This window comes from Lipophrys pholis (genome assembly GCF_963383615.2).
Source record: "Lipophrys pholis genome assembly, chromosome: 4".
NCBI lineage: Eukaryota > Metazoa > Chordata > Actinopteri > Blenniiformes > Blenniidae > Lipophrys > Lipophrys pholis.
The window spans coordinates 4,609,632-4,628,005 of NC_137637.1; the positions used below are offsets into that span (position 1 = coordinate 4,609,632).

The following is an 18,374-nucleotide window of genomic DNA, read 5'->3' on the forward strand; positions in this document are numbered from 1 at the left end:
ATTCTTTACTCTTTTCTTTGAATGTGATGTGTTATTCAGGAATGAAGGGAATCCCAGTCATAGTACGAGATGCACTTTGACTATGTGCATTTAAAATCAGTCTATGATGGATGAATTTAGTATAAAATCTGTAAGCAGATGATCACTGCTCATTTGAAAAAAGTAAGTAGAGTAAAGTAAAGTCAGGTGACACTTGTAGTATAAAGAAATGGTTGGTAAATGTGCCACGAGGATGATGGAAGAACTACTGAAAACAAATCACCTGCAGGATTGGATGTTTGTAGAATCTATAAGAAAAAAAAAGATTAAAAAAAATCATGATACTACAGTGTGTCTTATCAAACACACACACACACACACACACACACACACACACACACACACACACACACACACACACACACACACACACACACACACACACACACACACACACACACACACACACACACACACACACTTATGAGAATATTACATATATTAATGAAATATTAACTTTCAAGCATAATGAACTGTATAGTTTTTTCGCCTGCACAAACTTGAAGATAAAATACATTTTCTTTCAAGGCTCATGGGTTGTCAGGAACACAAACCTCTCCTTTGGTAGTTGAACCTGATGATCCCTCCTTCGAGGCATCAACAACAACAGTTCTTTTGTAACTGATGGATTTATGTGTTCTCCACCGTTGAACTCGCTGGCCACATTAAAGCTCATGAAGGGATGAGGATACCTGAAGAAAAAGTCTGAGCTTAAAAAATATGTCCTTCACCACAAAACTAAAAATGCAAAACTTTTGCTTCCTCAAATTGTCCTTCATGCACGTGTAATTTATAATATCGAAAACATTTAAAAATGGTCTTCTGCTTTTTCTGTCACTTTTTCAAACTGTTTCTCAAGGTGGAACGTTCCTTTAGTAGAGCCCACGCTGCTGAATATGGTTCTTCTGAACAAATCAGAAAATGGCCTATTGAAGCATCTCTAGCTGTTCCTTCAACAAATTTCTGAAGGAACAAAATTGTTCTGCAGTGGGGATACTTTCCAATGGTTAAATTTCAATGGATCCCCACAAAAGATTGTCGGCTTGGGATCATGGAGTCTTTTTGCTGCTATAACATCAGCTAAATCTTTCATCTTGAAACACACATTTTGGGTGCCTTATCACTTACAGGTTGTAGTTGCTGAAATGCAGAGTTCATTTGATAATTTCTTTAACAAGTTTTGGCAGTTTAAGTTCTGTACTGCAAACTCTTCATCTTGATCTATTTCAGCTTCATCGTATATTTGAAGCTTTGCTTTTGCTGCCGTTAACCCTTTAGGCTCTTTTCTGTCTGCGTTCTCTTCTGTGAGTCTATCCCCAGCTTCAACTTTGTGACATTTGAAAGTGACAAAATGATCTGTTCAATCTCATCTAACAGCAATGTAACTACTAACTAAGGTCTTATCTCAGTGTTTAAGTTAAATCAAAATATCTTTAATACAATAAAATTATTAAAGTTTCAAAACTATTTACAATTCAGAGAGAATTCACGTGTTTATTTATAGTAATGGTCAGTTTTTAAACTTGCATTTGAATATTATTGGGGCCATAAACAGCAATTTAGAGCAAAATATCCACTTACTTAAATGCTTAAACATGTTTTCACCGATTTCTTAACTCTTCAAGGTCAACAATACTTTTTCAAATCAGTGAGTCAATACAAATGAAGTACCAATAATCACTAATCACATAAATGCCCAGTAATGTCTTGAGAATCAGAGTTACTGTTGCATTACTACACACAGTCCCCTGTAGTTTTCCAATCCTTGTGTCAGTCTTCAGACTACAAACTTCCAAGTCTGGGAGGGCTGAGGATACTTGAAGAAACACTCTTAGCTTGGGAAATGAAGAAAACCAAAGGACAACCAAAGGACAACCAAACCAACTAAGCAAAGGACACAAAACTTCCAGACGCTAAACTTTCGGTTCTTCACATTGGCTTTCTTCATAGACGAGTAACTTATAAAACAGTCCTACACACTCTAAACATTATTTTCTAATGTTATGGTTATTAAACAATGATACCAAAACAAATCACATAAAAAAAATGAAAAACATAAACAATTACATAAATTACATTTATGGCAGTTAAACTGATTATTGACCCAGTTGTACAGTTAGACTGACCATAGAGTACTATCATCTAAAACCTGTTTACCATTGATTATTTCAAGCACAGAATTGAATGACACAGCTTATCTCTGCACCATGGCCTGTTTGGAGGTCGGTTGTTTGGCAGCAAGTGAACATTTTGTCCTCAAAGTTGATATGTTGAATGCATAAAAATGAAGAAATGTGAAGCTCTCAGTGAGTTTAACAAGACTCCTGGATCAGAACATCTCCTGCAGGAAACTCACAGCTGTGAACTGGTGACGTATACGACTGAGGATCACTGACGCCCACAGTGTGAAGGCTGAGTCCACACAGTGTGAAGGCTGAGTCCACACAGAGTGAAGGCTGAGTCCAGCCGATGACCTACTGGAGCAGCAGAATGTTGGCTCAGAGTAAGTAGTTTGTTTGGATGGAAAAAGGTCGACCTAGATAGCGTTTGGCAGGTGATCATAATGTTTTGGCTGAAATTTTTTATATCAATGTTTTAACCTCTTTAAACCTGACGTTGTTTCCAATTATATAAAACAAATAATTATTTGTGTTCATGCTTTCAAGCAGAAGCTAAATTATGTTAAGATTGTTAATTTATCCTTAGAACATAGGCTCGGGTTAGGGGTAGGTTGTGGTCAGGGTTAGACTTTAGGATCCATAAATTGCATGTAGGTTCCATTCTGACCGATCCATTGAGAAAATAGTGATTGATAAAGGTTCCTAGATACGTATTGAACATGCACACGTCAGCATTGGGGAGATGCATATGATATCTCCACTGTGATTTGACTGCAAGCAGTATTTTGCAAATTTGAGACAATGGGCGTCAAGGGGATAAACTTCTGCTAAAGTAAAGCTCTAATTCTGCCACAATAACTCTGAGAGAGTCATACAGTACATCTTTTTATCACATCTCAGTAAGAATACTGCCCCTCCCTGTATATCACTCTGCTTCTGAAAGCTTTTTAAGATTGTATTGCTTGTATTTAAGGCGTTGAAAGGGTTGGCACATTCTTATCTGTCTGAGCTTTTACATGTCCATACTCCAGTTTTATCATTGAGGTCGGCTAATCAGATGGTCCTTAAAGTTCCTGGATCCAGAAATAGAAGTGACCGAGCTTTTTCAGTGGCTGCACCAAGTCTGAGGAACCGCTTGGTCTATTGCAGGGTTCTGCAACCTGCGGCTCCGGAACCACATGTGGCTCTTCAGCTCCTCTGCAGCGGCTCCATTAGGCTTTCAGAAGATCTCATGTAAATAAACATTACTTTAATTTATGTTTCATTTCCATTCCACATTGGTTTTTCAAAAATGGTTGAATCTCCTGGCTAAAATAGATGAGGTAAACCAGCCCCCCCCCAAAAAAAGCCATAGCTTTGAGGGAAAGAAAACATATTTGAAAACAGATAAAAAGGAAAAGAAATAAAAAGGGAAAAGCAGAAAAGGGAAAAAGAAAAAAAGGAAAAGAAATGAAATGAAATGAAAAAAGAAAGGCTATAAAGCTTAAACTGCTCAAATTAGGAAACTTTAAACTCCTTAAGCGCTAAAGAGGCCACAATAGACAAGATGTATAAAATGGCTAAGGCGGGAAAATACATGAAAGATTTATCTATTTGAAAATGGCCACAATGGATGAAAATGTAATCAAATATTTCTGAATTGTACCTGTGACCTCATTAATGCAGCTTTAATTTTTGTATGTATAGAAATGTATTTTTATAGATGTTTTTCTTTTCATTTCAGATAATTAGCAGCATTACCGGACAAATTTTATCACGAAAATCCTGAAAACGGCTCTTTTGTTTTTGTTTCCTGTATGAACTGTAAAGCATTTTGGCCAACCTTGGTTGGTTTTGAATGTGTTATATAAATAAAGTTCACTTGGCTGATCAGGAGTAACTGTCTGCGATGTAACTGAGATTTATCAATGAAGTAATGAAGTAATGAAGTGTTGGGAACAGCCTGGCAGGAACATCCGTGTGTGTGTGTGTGTGTGTGTGTGTGTGTGTGTGTGTGTGTGTGTGTGTGTGTGTGTGTGTGTGTGTGTGTGTGTGTGTGTGTGTGTGTGTGTGTCAGTCCCGGTACAGATGTGTGTGTGTGTGTGTGTGTGTATTCCGGTACAGTCCAGATGAAGAAGTCTGCATGTTTGGCGGTGCAGCGTCCAGGCAACCTGCAGGGTCAGGAACATGCTGTTTGTTCAGGCCTATGGCCTTATGTCTTACCAAGGACACAAGTGGGAATCCCTCAAAAGACAGTGCGGAGCGGTCTCAGTGATGTACACAACACACAGTGGGGCAGAATGAGGAAAGGTTATGGAGCTACTCCATCTGGAGGACATCACAAAGGGAGTTTGCCCGGTGGACACATGAACCGTCACACGGAGCATCAATCTGAGTGGGAGCAGGAGGAGACAGGAGGCGTGGCTTTACTGTACAGGACGGACATCAGTGCACATTTAACAGGCTCACTCTCTCTCCTCTCTGCACACAGCGTTTGTCGCTGAATTGTATGTGCGACATACAATTCAGCAAACTCAAACTCTTTCTGTTCGTGTGTGCTTTTGGTCTTTATTCCTTCGCCTCTCCACTGTGAGAAAAGTCACACTAAGTCATGAATACACAAATATTGATATGATATATAACTGTTTCCTCTGTCACTCTGCCTGTGTTTGAACTTTGAGTATTGTACACATTGTTCTCTTCAAATCAGTTGCTGGTAACATAGATAAGGACGTATCTGATCGTGTATCTGATGTGTCTCAGACAGTGGATTTGTAACGGTTGAACGGCTGAACTCTTGTTGAACTTTGATAACTCGATTCAATTTCTAATCTGTTGTGTTAGATTCTGGTAACTTTCTGTCAGAGGCTTTAATAAAGAGACGTCCAAACTGTGATCATTGAGGGACAGTTACAGAAAACTACACAACTCGCAAGTATGCGTAATGCATTTCTGTCGTGTTTTCTGCAGCTTTTCTTTGATTGGCCCGGTGTTGAGGAGGGGCAAGCTCAGCCATCAGGGGCTGTTATAATAATGCTGCTCACGACAAAACAACACGAGTTAGTCCTTCAGATTATTTATTAACCTCAAAGTAACTCTTGTCTGGAAAATGTAGATGAGCCTTGATGAGTTTTCTTGTTGCAGATTTAAAACGGTGCAAAACAATCCAATACATTTTTTTGGCCAGTTTCCACTATAGTTGCTTTTGGCCTCTTCAAACAAATGTCAGGCTGCTCGTCAGCGTTTGGACCACCTCTGCATGTGTTTGCACCAGACTTTACTATCCAGAGCATGTGCAAGTGTTTTATACTTTACGACTCATTCATTCGTTTGTTTGTTCATTTGTTGGTTCACACAACCCCTGGAATATCAGTGGGTGACTACTGTCATGTAAAAGGTGCTCGACCTCCACTGGGAAGACTGTGACATATCGACAGGGCAGAATAGGGAATTAAACCACCAACCTTGGGTTTGGACGGCGACAAGCTCCAGCAGAGCAGACTCGATAACCTGCTACTTTCAACATGAGCATTTTTCAGAAGGAATCAGCTCCCTGGTTGGAATCTGCTGGATGACTGGGTCGTTTTAGAGTTTTCTAGTTCTACCTGAGCCTCAGCCTACAACAAGCAGCACAAACCCTCGAAAATATGCAGAATCATTAGCAAACAGCAGCGATAACTTTGAATATAAGTTGCGCTTTGGAATCCGCTCCGGAGTGAATCTCAACCCAGCGGCAGCGGCAACATTAGCTTGTACTCTGCTGTTAATACTGAAGGTTTCATTTTCAAATGAAAATCGATAAGAGAATCAATAAAGAACTGAATCGTTAAGCTGAATCGAAAATCGAATCGGCGTCATAATAATCTCATCAGTTCCCATCCCTGCTCCTCACTCTTTGATGCTTTGTTGCGTTGGAATGTGTAAATACTGTAAAAATGGACATTTAGCATTTCTATACATTCTGAAATTGAAAGTATTTTCTTTGGGGCTGCGACACCATTTGGGTTAAATGGTTTAGAAGATGGACGGATGTATTTTGTTTGGGTAGATTTTATAGATTCTATCTATCTATCTATCTATCTATCTATCTATCTATCTATCTATCTATCTATCTATCTATCTATCTTCAGAATCTTATTTTTAGACATGATGGATAATTTGGCTTGTTTTGAAAGTTCTTCACTTATTTGTTGTCCTAGATTTTACAGTATTATCTTAAACGGATCATATTATGCAAAATTCACTGTCTAATGGTTTTCCAACAGTACTAATCGTCCCCACACCTGGACTGACACCCCAGAAGTGAAGAAAGTCTGTCCTCTCTCTCCCTGGCTTGTTTCATGTTTTAAAAAGTGTGTTGCTCCAACCAGCCAATCAGAAATCCAACCCTATATAGTGTCATCAGAGGTTTAGCCAATCTCAATCAAGGTAGGCCCTCCCTTTGACTCCTCCCACAATTAGGCAGCTCTGCTCTGGCACATGGCAACACGAAAGGAAGTACTTCCTCCTCTTCTCAAGATGGACATGTGTGGGCCGAGCCAGTCCAGCTCACGTAGACACAGCAGATTCTGAATGTAGCTCCTATGATCCAATATTCAAATGGAGGAAAATCAGGGAAAAGCTGAATTTGGGACAATAAACTTTGAATACGTTTTTGGACCAAAGCTGGATAATATGACCCCTTTAAATTTAGGTTTACAAATCTAATTTCCAGATTTCTTATCAAATGAAATTTACTTACTGCATGTACAGATAATTTTTACTGCTTTTAACAAATTTTCTTCTCAACTTTAGTTTTTATCGTATATTTTGGCTGCACTTTTTTGCTGTGCTGCTTGCTTGATTGATTGAAGACGTACGGACCCACACTACACATATCAACAGTAGCACAGTAGGTAACAACACAGTGTTGACCTTGTTTCTAAGTTTGCTGTGACAGAAGATAATCCAAACATTTTCAGTAGGTCTTTGTACTTACACCTCTCAGCTGATTTGACTTGTTTAATTATAATCATTTCATCTGGGACTTATTTAAAATTGTTACAATACAACAGCATGTTCAAGGTTCATACACGTTTACCACAAAGATAGCTTTTCCTACAAGATGTGCACTCCGAGACACAGTTTTGAGCCTTAAACGTCTCATTCTGTGTCTTCAGGAAACTGCAGCTCACGGCTGGGAGGAGAGAGGCATGCTCGCAGGAATGTCTCTGAGGCAGCGCAGCTGTCCACAGCAGGGCGGCGACTCTGTCTCCTCACCATGTGTCCACAGCACACATTTGGTCAAAGCAGCAAACTGGAACCAACGGATTATTGCATGACTGCACTGGACAGTAACAACAGTTCACAATAAACATAAACAAGAACATGAGTAAAAAACTGGACACACCAACAACTGAATTTCTCTTCTTGTTCTCAGAAGTCCATGAACTTTGGAAGTCGTCCCTTTAGTACCTTTCAGATACATTTATACTTTCATACAATCCACAGTCGAACTGTACCCTACATCACAACATCATCTTCATGTAGAAACACACTGGCCAAGCTCCCAAGTTGTAAAACTGACAGGCTTGTGTTTGACAGCCTCAGGTGGATTCATAGTGTGAAACTAGGAGTTTTCATGGAAGTTCGTGACATCACACAAAATGGTTGTGTTTTTTGTCAAAGTTAAAGAAACAACTCCTATTCATAGGTAAACAAGTACAACACCCTGTCTTCACTGAAACAGAGTGGCTGTTTGTAATTATAAAGCTTAATAACATTCGTTATAACCAACGTTTGTTATATCGGCAGAAGAAAACCAAGAGCATTCTGGACAGTCGATATGCAGACCTGTGAAATGCACCGCCCTCACTGATAATTGCCTCACCTCTCTTTCTCTTGATGTCTGTTGATGTCTGTTGATGATGAGCTTGATTGTCTGTTTTCTGGACAGAAGTAATATATTGAAGGCCATCTTGCTTTTTCCCAACTAGTAACTATACTGATTGCCAACTGCATGAATGCACAAATAGTAAATGCGACAGCCAGAAGGGACAGAAGGGAGGTATCATGATGGATAAAGTCACAGGAGTGGAGGAGATGGGGTGGATACTTGAGCCCAACTCTGAATCTTTGTGAACATTTTATGAGTCTGAGTGGAGAGAGCGGCTGAGTAACGTGGCCTGTTGGGTTTAAACGTTTCTTAGTTTTGCTGCTACTATTCCAACTGGTTTAGTGTCTCCCTCTAACTGAACGGAGGAACTGAATCATTTGAGAATCAAAACCATTTCCACAGGGAACTCGTAGCAACCAGTAATGTAATAATGACTGATAAAATAATATCTGCCAATAGTGGCATCATTTGCAGCTATTTTAAATGTAGTAAAGTAAAAACATATAAAACCAAATGTACAAACAAGGTTTGCATAGTATTTGGTAACTTATGCGACCATCTATAGTTTTATTTATAAACTAACTGCAGAAAAATTTAAAAATATCTATTTTCAAGAAATGTTGATTTGTTTATTTGTTATTACATTATTATAGCTGTCAGTTATTAAAAATGACAGTAAGTTGTGGAATTGTCAAAATGCCATTGCACTGTTGGCAAGTTATTACATTATTGTTTTGCTGAAATGATAACATTATTGGCTGGGATTACATTATCAGTTGCTACCCACTTGCATAAAGCCCAAATTCATGTCAAAGGGTCTGAACATGTGAGAAAATTAGTTCATTTATTTCCCACAATAATCTTGTTTAAAGAAAAATCAATGTCAAAACCACAATTACGTTCTTTTTTAAAGGAGGCATCAGGTATAACATGCAGTGAAATTGTTTGAAACACTGAAGAATGAATGATGAGCGATACTGTCCCGGGCCAGATTGGACCTTAGCATGCAGCTTCTGGTCCCTGGGCTGGATGTTTGACACACCCGGTGTAGAGAGATGATGCGTGATTCCTCCAGACGGCGCTGTTGACATGCATGTGCAGTTTTGTTGGTAATGGACTTTTCAGCACGAGGATGCGCGTGACGATTCTTAAAGCACACAAACCACCGTTCATCCAGAACTCAGATCCTCTCAGGTCGTGTGTCCTGGACCACATGAAATGTTCTTCAGCATGTTCTCTGTTGGTCACAGTTGTTCTGTATTCACAGCTCTCCGTATGAGAACTGGACGCTTCCTTCTGCTCTACACGGCTGCCGTGCTAACGTGCTCCTCAGCGCTGTTGGCAGTAGCCGCCACGCTCGTTGGCAACCCGTTGACCGGTGGCGTGTGCGGCGTGACCTTCGCCAGCCGGTGCTCCTTGCTGTGGGTGCAGAAGTGGCAGGAGGAGCAGGCCGTGTTGCAGCAGGGTAGGAAGCGACAGATGCTGACGCGCCAGAGGAACCAGCCCGGGGACCAGCAGCACCAGCAGAGCACCACGCCTCCGGCCACAATGCCCAGCAGGATGTAGAGAACCAGCAGGGACAAGGGGGTGGGAGAGTCTGAGGCAGGAGGGACAAAACACAACATTGATTCTGCAGTCTGATGAGAGTCATATCTTTCATACATGGCTTTTGGCATTTCTAAAGCTTCGCTCCATCGTATCCCACTCACTTCCACTGTCCTCGCCTCCAAACTGTTGTTTGTCAAAGTATCACAGTGAAGACAAATGCTGGTGGATTCTCAGATCAGTTCTAGATAATAGCATGTGTTTATTCTGGCTTTCTGTCCAAATTGAATGGTGACAACCTCAGAACAACAGAAGTCCTGCTGTGATCTCTGCCACTGCTCCCAGTTTGAGTTATGGAGGCAAACAGTTTCTAGTTAAGAAAGCAGTTTTTACAGTTTGAGCTGGTTCAGGCCAACCTGGACCATTCTCTAGTGAAACTGTTGTAGGTTCAGACTGCTGGAGGACCTACACTTCTTTTCTTTCTCACTCACCATGTATCACTATTATATGTCACATTTGTTCTCTCTCTGTCGTCTGTACTGTCTCTGTTCTCTGTTCTGTTCCAACCGGAACAGCAGAAAGTCTCCACCTCAGAGTTTGGTTTTCCACCTTTCTTCTTGTTTAAAGAGATTTTTTCTTTCTACTGTTGTTTATGCTCGTTCATGTGGATTTGTTCAAATGAAATATCGACAATGTTAATGATGTTACATACACTCACTGTGGTTCACTGTGTACCTCTAAGTTGGTGCATTTCATTGCCCTACCCATGTTTCCACCCGCCAAGGAGACGAGGTTCTCCTTAATAATGTTTTCAAGGTTCTCTTCAGATGTCTTGTCGGGCCGGGGAACACAGTTCATTTCAAAGTTCTGGAAGACCTCCTGTGAGCTTCTGGTGCGGGTGAGCCTCTCCTCAGGGCATCATCCTCACACCAACGGACAATCGGAGAGGCTCAACTGGCCTCAGGGTCCTGGCCTCTCGGAAGCCCTTTGAGTTGAATTTGTCCATAACTCCTGGCCCTGCTCCTCTACCGGACTGGTTCCCTTCGAGTGTGTCCTATGGTACCAACCACATCTATCCCTGTTTCTCGAGTCGGAGATTGGGGTTTCATCCCCCATGGCATCTGGGATGCTGGGAATTCTACTATCATTGTGAAGCAGAATTCACCAAGCGTTGGATTGTTCACCCACTAATAGGGAACGTGAGCTGGGTTTAGACCGTCGTGAGACAGGTTAGTTTTACCCTACTGATGATGTGTTGTTGCAATAGTAATCCTGCATCCCAGTGCATAGTAGGACAGTGCATCTGGCTTGCTACTCAGGACCTCCTTCTATCTACCATATCCCGTTAGTTAATGAGTGTTTCAGTCAGACTTTAATGATGTGTATCATGGAACATTGCTGCTGTGTGACACCTGAAACTCCGAAGTATGTAGCATGTAGCATTTAGCATGTAGCACAGCTTAGAATTACGTGCTAAGCAGTTGAACTCCTGAGCGACAATGGGCTAACTGCTGGTCCAAATGTCTTTGGTGATGAAGTTGTTGATGTTTTACAAAATATCTCTCTTCTCTTCTTGAGAGTTTGGGTGAACATAATTACGGTCTGTCCTACTTTTCACATTTTCAGTAATATTAAAGAATCTTCAAACCACTTACCGCTCTTGCGGGCGTTGTTGCTGATGGATACCCAATACTGGTATTGGTATCACTGCATCCCTATTTTAAACAAATACTTTTCTTACAGAAACTTGAATATCTATTTGTAACTATATAACAATTGGGCATACCAGAAACTATACAACCTACAAACAACAATTACAAGTCTGTCCAGTCTGAGCTCCCCACTGTGTGCACATCGGGGTGCAGTGAAATACATCTGAGCTCATAAAACAGCTGGTAATTTGCACACCAGGCGAATGTGAGTCTCTCGGAGGAACAGTGTGAGCCGAAGAATAGCTATTTTCTCAGGCCAGAGCTGGCTCGCTCTTTAAAATCTGGCCCAGACAGTCTCTGTTTGCTCCTCTGACACTCCAATAGAGACAGATCACTCAAAAGGTTGCCCTGCCCCATGAGAATCCATCAACATTTATTGGTTTACAAGTCTTTTGGTGAAATTAACAACTCAATGGTGCCCACTATTAGTTCTAAGGCTCTTCATCTGACTACTTTGCATCCAAATGGGCACTTTGTTAAATTATTTCTCAAATGACTTCAGGCTGAAGGCGCTGTGCATCACACAGTCATTTATACTGCTTTAAAGAGCAAAATATAAACCTGCCGTGTTACTGCGCTGACTCACCTGCTGCGGACTCATGGCTGGGAGCGCTGCCGGGAGCGCCACAGTTCATGGACACGGTGGGCGGATTCTCAAAGGCGGGAGGTGGAGTCGCTATCGGAGGAGGAGAATCGGGAGGTAAGAGCTGACCTGCTGATGAAGGATATATTTGGGTCAACATCCATGAAGGACTATTTTGTTTTAATAAATGTAATTGAAAATCTTAAAAACTCTTGTGTGAATCACAACAGAACAGTTTCAACATCATGAAATGATTTTGGGAAGAATCGCTATGTACAAAAGTCAATGCTGGATGCTGCTGATGTCTGTTCATCAGGCAGCACTACACTGAAGACGGGATGGATTTTATACTGGAAACCAATTTACAGGTCAGGAACACTTCCATAAATCACTGTCTGTGGCCATAGTTCACTGTACAATCCACAAATGCAAGTTAAAGCTGAATCAGGCATTTGAAGTCAATCCAGTATAGTTTGATGCAAAATGACCATGACCATCAATCTGCTTGTTATTGCACCTTGTTTGATTAACAATTGAGTCATCTCGATCTTTCAGGAAGTCATGTCCCTTTGTTTCTACAAGACATTTCTAAATCCTCTGATGAAGGATTTGGGGGCAGACATGAGCCTAACTTACCTTTACAGCCTGTGGTCAGATTTTCTTCCAGGTCACTTCCGTCGCCACAGTTGTCAATGCCTTTGTCATCACACACCAGACTGCGAGGGATACACTTCCCATTCCTGCAGGTAAAGTAGGGCTCACTGCTGCACTCTGACTGGTTGAACCCTAAAAAGAAAATAATGGTTTTCATATTTTGCATTGTACTGCTTCACCAATATCAACAGGGCAGAAGGTGGATTCTTAAGATTGAAAAACAATCTCCTTAAACAACTGAGCAAACTGACATAAGAGGAAAACAAAAAAACAAACAGAAAAATGTTCACACATCCTGCAATACAGTGAAACAGCCAAACACCAACTGTAGGGCCAGCATCTCATCAAGTAAAGAAAATAATGACATGACACCAAAAGATCTTTGTCAAATGATCTCAATCCACTTATTCAAAAATATGGATTCTATTGGTTGTAAGAGTCAACCTGCTGCAATAAATCTCATTTTTATATTTACTGTCGGCATATGATATACACCAATTTGAAACATCTACATCACAATCTAACTTTAGAATCTATTAATTCATCTTGTACGCCTGCTTTATCTAAAACAGGTTCATGTGAATGTTGGAGCCAAAGCAATTGTCAGTCATGACAAAATCAAAACAAGGCACATTTGTGGAAATCAATAAAAAAATTGGTTCAGCTTTAACCGTTGTGAGCAAGACTGACCTTACCTAGTCTGAAGGAGGTGAAGTCCCCAATGAAGTCGACCCTGGGTTGAGTACCACGGGTCACCAGCCTCAGTGTCAGGTAGTTTCGTGTGGACAGCACCGGGCGAGGTGGGCTCTTCCCACAGAGAGGAGGTCCGAGTGGAGGAGAGTTCCTGTCCCGGCCATCGTAGAACTGAACGTACGAACCAGCGTGACACGGGTCCCCCCCACTTTCACCAGATGTAGGCTCCATTCTGGGGTTGAGAGGGGCGGAGTCTCGAGGAGACTCTGGGAAGAGGGGGGCGGGGCTGAGAGGCGCCACCCTCAGCAGGCTGTAGACCAGAAAGAACCGGAAGTGGAACTGGACCTTGTCCTTTGGAGAACTGGCCTGCATGGTGAGGTGGCAGTCGGTCGCCATGGTAACAAAGTAGTATTTCTTGGACTCCTGGTGTGAGTTCACCATCATGCCGTCACCTCGAACTGTCTGCCCGCAGAAATCCACCACGTTCACTGAGAAGGAAAGAAAACACCTCAGTCTGAATCCTCACAAACACATTTCACAGTATTTTACTCATTTTTTTGAATTCTCATTGAAGGCGTGAGTAGACTGGATGCTGGACACAGAATCGCGGCATTGGTAGTGCGGGACGGGTTGCAAGCATTAAGATTTTCTCCTCCAGCCACTGAAGTCATCAGCCAAAGTCAAGTATGGGAGAAAATATATTTTTAAGGCTGCAATTAGTCCTTGTATTATACTCCCATTCTTCTTAGGAGAAGATGAAGCTGGCTTCATGAAGGTGTTTGTGTTGGTATTATAGAACGGCAATGCTTATTGTGCTCTAAGGTCATATATTATTATAATTCCTTATTCACACAGCAGCTTTCAGACTCAAAGTGCTTTACAGGATTAAATAGAAGCAATGACATACATACAGTACAAATAAAACTACATTTACATAAAACAAAGCAGCAGGTAATCATCATACGTATATCTCTTCTGGAAAATCGATGAAGCCTACAGTCGGAGCATCATGACGTTTTCAGAGAGTTTGATCCAAATATTTGGGGCCCAAAAACTAAAAGCCGCTTCTTTGTGTTTGGTTCTGACTCTGGGAGCAGAAAGTAGGCTCGATCAAGATGACCTGAGAGTATGTGGGTTAGGGGAGTGAATTTGAATTCTATATATTAGGAGTGATGGCCTCGGCCCACCAGGACTTGTTCTGGTATGCCAGCTGGCCAGTACACCACTTGCACGTCGTATTTCCAATAATTATTTGTATTGGGGGTGTTTACTCCACGTGATGGCAACCTGAAGCACATTGCTGTTATAAAATCAACTTCTTTCCATCTGCGTTCGACTAGATTTGCCTCACACCAGGTCCCGGATGTGTGGCAAAAATAAATCAAAAATCAAAAATCAAAAAACTAAATCTGAATGGAGAAAAGTGTAACTAAAGAGTGAGAGTGATTTAGGAAGCTGAATTTTTCAGTTGAAAGAAATACAATTCTTTTGAAATACAATTTGGATTTTATCATGCTAAACATTCAAACAAATAGAATCAATTTCAAATGAGATCAAACCGATCAATTCAGGTTCAAAATGAATGATTCATATTGAGATATAAAGAATTCAAATTCACCTGCTACTGGCAAAAGTTGTATCGCATTTGAAAGGTCTGATGGATCAGAACTTAACAGAAGATCTGAGGTGTACTTTGGACCTAAACTATTTAGAGCTCTGGAGACCAGCACAAGGTCTCCACCTCTGACTCTGGTTCTGCAGGTTTCTTCATGTTAAAAGGGAGTTTTTCCTTTTCACCATAGCTTCTGCTTGTTCATGTGGAATTGTTGGTTTTTCTCTGTAAAAGTGCCTTGAAATGACTGTCTTGGATTTGTTTCCGTGATACAAACTGGAATGAATTGAATCAAATCAAATCAAATCAAATCACTGGTCCAGGGTGGAACCTGCCTTGGCCCAGATGCAGCTTGTTTGGTTCTAGCCAACCTGACACTGAGTTGGATGGATGGATTAATTCAACAAGCTGAACGCCTGAGTTCTTTCAAAAACACAGACAAACTTTAGTGTAAACCCCGTTAGGTCCAAGCAGCCATGTGATCGGCATGATATGAAAGAAAGCAGGATAGACGGTGGGGCAGATCCGGCTACAGCTGCCCCCCACCCTCACTTGCCCACTGCCCCCTGCCTCCGGGCTGCAGGCCAAATAATGAGGAAATTTATGACCACCCTGGAGTTTATTGGCTGGGTTACCCTGGGAGACAACTAGATCCTCCTGCTCTGACCTCCAGGAATGTCTAGAAGCTCCAGTTGGTGGGAAACGGCTCATCGCCTCCACACGGCACAAGTAAACACAGAACAGACAGAGGACACTGTCCCAAACACGGGTGACCAGAGGACGCTCGGCGCGCTGTAAAGACTTTAACAGGCTGAAAATTCAACAGCTGTGACACACTATTGTTGTTAATGGAGTTCATTTCAGTGTCACTAATCAGGAGAGCACCACTGTACGCAGTGAGAAACGTCTCAGAGACTGTACTGTTGGTGAAAGGGCAGCATGTGTTAGAACAACACCAGTGACTCAGAGAGATCACGCCACACCTGCTGACCCCAACGCTTCTCACGCTCATCCTTCTGCTCTCTTATTACCATTAGAGTACAATGGTGTCGAGCTCAATTCAGCTCAGGGGTCAAATATACTCCAATCTGATCTGCAATGGGTCGGACCAGTGAAATGATGAGCCAAAAATAGTAACATCTCCAAATGTCAGTTCCATTGGAGACATCATGGAAAAACAATAAATCAAACTTTGTTTCATAAATGGACGAGGGATTCTTTGATATTACTGACCATGACAAAAGTAAGACAGACTAAATTATGTTCTGACAAAATATCAAGAGGAGAAAAATAGTTTGTAAAACCCAGCAACCTCCTCACCAGAGACATTTGGCAGAGTTAGCTCGGTGTTGCTCATTAGTGTAAATGCTCAGTACGTAACTCTGAGCCATGCTACATGCTACATGCTACATGCTACATGCTAAACCAGCGTGCTCGGCCCCTCGGTCTACAGTCGACAGGAGGCATAGTGCCGTGCATAGACAGAAGGTTTCTGGAGGTACGCGTCGCGCAGCTTTGATGCAGAGGCGGTTGGAGGTGGTTCGAGGCAACGACACAGCCTTTGCACATTGTGCGTGTATGTAGTCTGAATAAGGCTTTATGACATTTAATAAATACTAGTGTCGGTACTCTGTATCGCTACAGGTTAGTACACCTACTTTAAAAAAATAATTCTACAAATGTAGAAACCTGACGCCACACACGGTCCCTGCAGTCCTCGCCATGTATGTTTTCACAGACTCACTGTGACGCCGACGATAATGCTTCACTAGCTCATCCTGCTGGGGACGAGGATTGAAGCCTCCCCCTTTGAGTTAGCGAGGCTGACACCATCTCTACTTAGGTTGAAGGTCAGGTTGAAGACTTTTCTACTTAATAAAGTTTGCAGTCAGGACTGGTTCAGGCCACCCTGGACCATTTTCTAGGTAAGCTGCTATAGGTTAAGACTGCTAGGAGATCTTTTCTGCACTGAGCTTCTCTTCCGACAGTCATCAAGTCTACAGAATGTGGATTATCTTTCTGCACCATGTTTGTTTTTCTATTTCTGTCTGATCTTTCTTTGTCTCACAACTTTCTAACTCCAACTGATGCAACTGAAAGTGGCTATCTGAGTCTGGATCTGCTCGATCAGGGAACTCCTTTCACATGAAGCTACAACAAACAAGTAAAATAACAGCATGATGATCTGTAAAGAACAAAAACTCTACATTTCACCCAGTTTTAGTGCAGTAAGAGAGCCATCTTTAACGGCTATGTTCCCCGGTGGATAAGTTTCCTTTGTGTTTGTTAACGAGTTGCAGAGTCATCCTGTGGACTTGACCCTTTGTTGTTGCTCAAAACTGTAGATTCAGATTATCCCCCATCGATCCATCTCCATGCGGTGCCGCAGTGGTTAGTGTTCTTGCCTCACAGCAAGAAGGTCGTGGTTCAAATCCAGCTGGTGCCTTTCTGTATGGATGTTCTCCCTGTGTGTGTGTGTGTGTGTGTGTGTGTTTCCTCCCACAGTCCCCCAAAAACAAGCACCATAAGTCCCTGAGCAAAAAGTGACATGGTTATTTCTCTGATACCAGTGTCTATGGACAAGGTTAAAAATGGATCACTTCAAACTGGAAGTTTCTAAAGAGGAGCTTGTTGTTAGTGCACAGCTTGAATCCTGCATGTCATCCATCCATCCATCTCATCCATCGACTCCCTGGAGCTCCAGTGTTGGGCCGGAGACCATGCATTTGACATAAACACCTCAAAGACTGAAAGAATATCTTCTGAAACTTTCAATAGATTTAATTTCTTTAAACTTGTGGACGCTCAGAAATGTAACTAATGTGATAAAAAGTTGTACATTTTTCACATTACCAAATGTTTCAGTCTGAAAAGAAAAAACTTTAACTTCTCTTAAGCCAATTAATTCAGTGTTAACGTCACTTATGAGATTGTATATTTGGTAAAAATACAGAAAAAGTAGATAGACTTTGATTGTTCGACGCTCTGCTGTTTGCACCCGACACAACAGGCTCCACATTGTGCGTTTTATGCACAGAGGAAAAGAGAGGACGGGAAAGAACGTCCAAACCATCTGCCAGGGACTGAGGAATCTTTCCAGAAGTTAAAGTCTTACCGGTCTCGATGGCTGAGCTGCGCAGTGTGGAGCAGCAGAGCAGGAGGAGCAGCAGTTTGAGCTCCTTCATGGCTGAGAGAGGCGCGTCCAGTCCGGTCAAATCAGCCCCGAAACTCAAAAGCGGTCCCCATCACAGCAGAGAAAACAGCTGCAGCCTCCTGCGCTCCATCACAAACACCAGGGGCTTTTATTCTGCCCACTCATCTCCATGACAACAGCCCACCAATTAGTGCTCAGCACAGAGGAAAAGAAGCCCCACCCCCATTTCGTCTAAACTTCATCCAAACTCCATCTCGTCTTCATCCAAGCTTGATGTAGTCTACATCTTCGGGCTGCATGAAACGGTTGGTAGAGCAGTCTTTCTCAATTGGAAGGTTACAGGTTTCGATTCCCTTCTCCACCCTGTCCACGTGCCGAAGTGTCCTCGAGTCACAGGTGTGTGAATGT

At 41.9% G+C, this 18,374-nt stretch overlaps 1 protein-coding gene across 1 annotated transcript; it reads right to left on the reverse strand.

Moving 5' to 3' along the window:
* Positions 1-7,127: 7,127 nt before the first annotated feature.
* On the reverse strand, positions 7,128-18,103 carry ldlrad2 (low density lipoprotein receptor class A domain containing 2). The gene is made up of 5 exons (XM_080462086.1): positions 17,928-18,103; positions 13,203-13,688; positions 12,490-12,639; positions 11,857-11,985; positions 7,128-9,610 (listed from the first exon to the last, which is right to left on the reverse strand). Exons 1-5 carry the CDS (start codon positions 17,995-17,997, stop codon positions 9,315-9,317), a joined length of 1,131 nt encoding a protein of 376 aa, XP_080318212.1. The 5' UTR covers positions 17,998-18,103; the 3' UTR covers positions 7,128-9,314.
* Between the last annotated feature and the right edge of the window lie 271 nt (positions 18,104-18,374).

Coding starts and splice junctions, on each gene's coding strand:
- ldlrad2 (XM_080462086.1), bottom strand. CDS start 17,997: ATGAAGGAGCTCAAACTGCTGCTCCTCCTGCTCTGCTGCTCCACACTG. Junction 11,986..12,489: donor TCTGACCACAGGCTGTAAAG/GTAAGTTAGGCT, acceptor ATCCTTCATCAG/CAGGTCAGCTCTTACCTCCC. Junction 9,611..11,856: donor CAGCCATGAGTCCGCAGCAG/GTGAGTCAGCGC, acceptor CTCCTGCCTCAG/ACTCTCCCACCCCCTTGTCC.